Source organism: Nematolebias whitei, chromosome 18 (assembly GCF_014905685.2).
Source record: "Nematolebias whitei isolate Nwh7 chromosome 18, NemWhi1, whole genome shotgun sequence".
NCBI lineage: Eukaryota > Metazoa > Chordata > Actinopteri > Cyprinodontiformes > Rivulidae > Nematolebias > Nematolebias whitei.
In genome coordinates, this window is record NC_056515.1 from 28987223 (window position 1) to 28989069 (window position 1847).

Consider the following 1847-nt stretch of genomic DNA (forward strand, 5'->3'; position numbering starts at 1 on the left):
TTTTATGTTAACAAAAGATAAACTGTTATGTTATTGTAATATTATACTTAAGCAATTTGCAATAGCATCAGGGGAAGCTAAATTCAACCACTTTATTAAATAAAAACAGATCTAAGTCACATTTTTGAGAAAATCATGACATAGAATAACATAATTGTGAAATGTGTCAAAAGTATGATTTGACCATATCATAAATTGAAAATACAATCTCAAAATTATGTCTTATGAATGATAGCATTTAATACAATAACAATACAATACAATAACATTTTATGATTATAAAATGCAATAAAATCCATTTAATATTTCACAATTCTCAATATAAAAACATTTACTTAGCTTCTCATACATATGTGATGAAACACTTTAGAATTGACTTAGCATATTATAATTATGAGATAACATCTCCATAGTAACTTAGAATCATATAAATAGACTTAATATCTAATAAATATTATGAATTAGCATTTCATATTTAAGATACTATCTTGAAAAGACTTAGCATCTTGTATTATAAGATGTTTATGATCTTATTAATATGAGATAGCATATCAATTAGATGTTTCCTAATTTTATTTATTTATTTTCCAAGTCAGCCAACACGTTGCAGCAATGCCATCAGCCCCTCGTGCAGGAACATGTGAGGCTCCGCCCCTTACCTCGCGACACGCCCACTCGTTACATCCAGCAGTGAAGAAGCGCGCGCTCATTACTCAGTTTGGCAGCGACGGTAAGAATCAAGGAGGCTGCTGTTATCTCGGTGTCTAAGCTCCTGTCTCGTTCAGAAAGGGACGAAACGATGTCCTACACAAAGTTCGTAGCATCTCTTGTGCGGGCCAACTCTGGAAAGGTGAATAAAATTCGTGTTTCACCTGCAAGATGTCGCTCAACGGTCGCATCTCCCAAGAGCCAGGAAGAGAAGAAGCAGTTGGAGGGGTGCACCGTGGTCCAAGCTGAGCCCGTTGAACTCATCAGTCAGACCAAAAACGCCAAAGATATCCACCTGCATAAAATCCACATCGACTTCGACAACACGGAGGAAGCCTACAAGAGCAAGAGGAACATTGAGCTGCTGCGTAGTCTGCTCGTCTTCAACCTGTGTGCTGTGGACGTCCTGGTGGAGAAGAACAAAGAAGTGAGTCCACTCACAGATCTCTGAATGATGACGGAAGAGTTGTTCTAATAATCTTGACGTGCTCCGTCTTTCAGCTGATGGAGCTGAGCAGGAAGCTGCTGGGTCAGCGCATGTTTGAGAAGATGATGAAGATGACCTTCTATGGCCAGTTCGTGGCAGGTGAAGACCACAACTCCATCAAACCTTTAATCCACAAGAACCAGGCTTTCGGCGTGGGAGCAGTTTTAGACTACAGTGTGGAAGAAGACCTGACACAAGAGGAGGCAGAAAAGAAAGAAATGGAGTAAGTTTCCATCTGTCTGTCTGTCTGTCTGTCCATCTACCAGTCTGTCTGTCCATCTACCAGTCTGTCTGTCCATCTACCAGTCTGTCTGTCCATCTACCAGTCTGTTCATCCATCTACCAATCTGTCTGTCCATCTACCAGTCTGTTCGTCCATCTACCGGTCTGTCTGTCCATCTACCAGTCTGTCTGTTCATCTACCAGTCTGTCTGTCCATCTACCGGTCTGTTTGTCCATCTACCGGTCTGTCTGTCCATCTACCGGTCTGTCTGTTCATCTACCAGTCTGTCTGTTCATCTACCAATCTGTCTGTCCATCTACCAGTCTGTTCGTCCATCTACCGGTCTGTCTGTCCATCTACCAATCTGTTTGTTCATCTACCAGTCTGTCTGTCCATCTACCGGTCTGTCTGTCCATCTACCGGTCTGTC

At 41.3% G+C, this 1847-nt stretch overlaps 1 protein-coding gene across 1 annotated transcript in view; it reads left to right on the forward strand.

Annotated features, from left to right (window-relative positions):
• Positions 1-717: 717 nt before the first annotated feature.
• Positions 718-1847, forward strand: part of prodha (proline dehydrogenase (oxidase) 1a) — a 14369-nt gene continuing 13239 nt past the window's right edge. The window contains exons 1-2 of the mRNA XM_037692455.1: positions 718-1135; positions 1210-1418. Coding sequence (XP_037548383.1) covers positions 800-1135; positions 1210-1418 — 545 coding nt within the window. The 5' untranslated portion in view covers positions 718-799. The remainder of the gene's footprint in view (positions 1136-1209; positions 1419-1847) is intronic.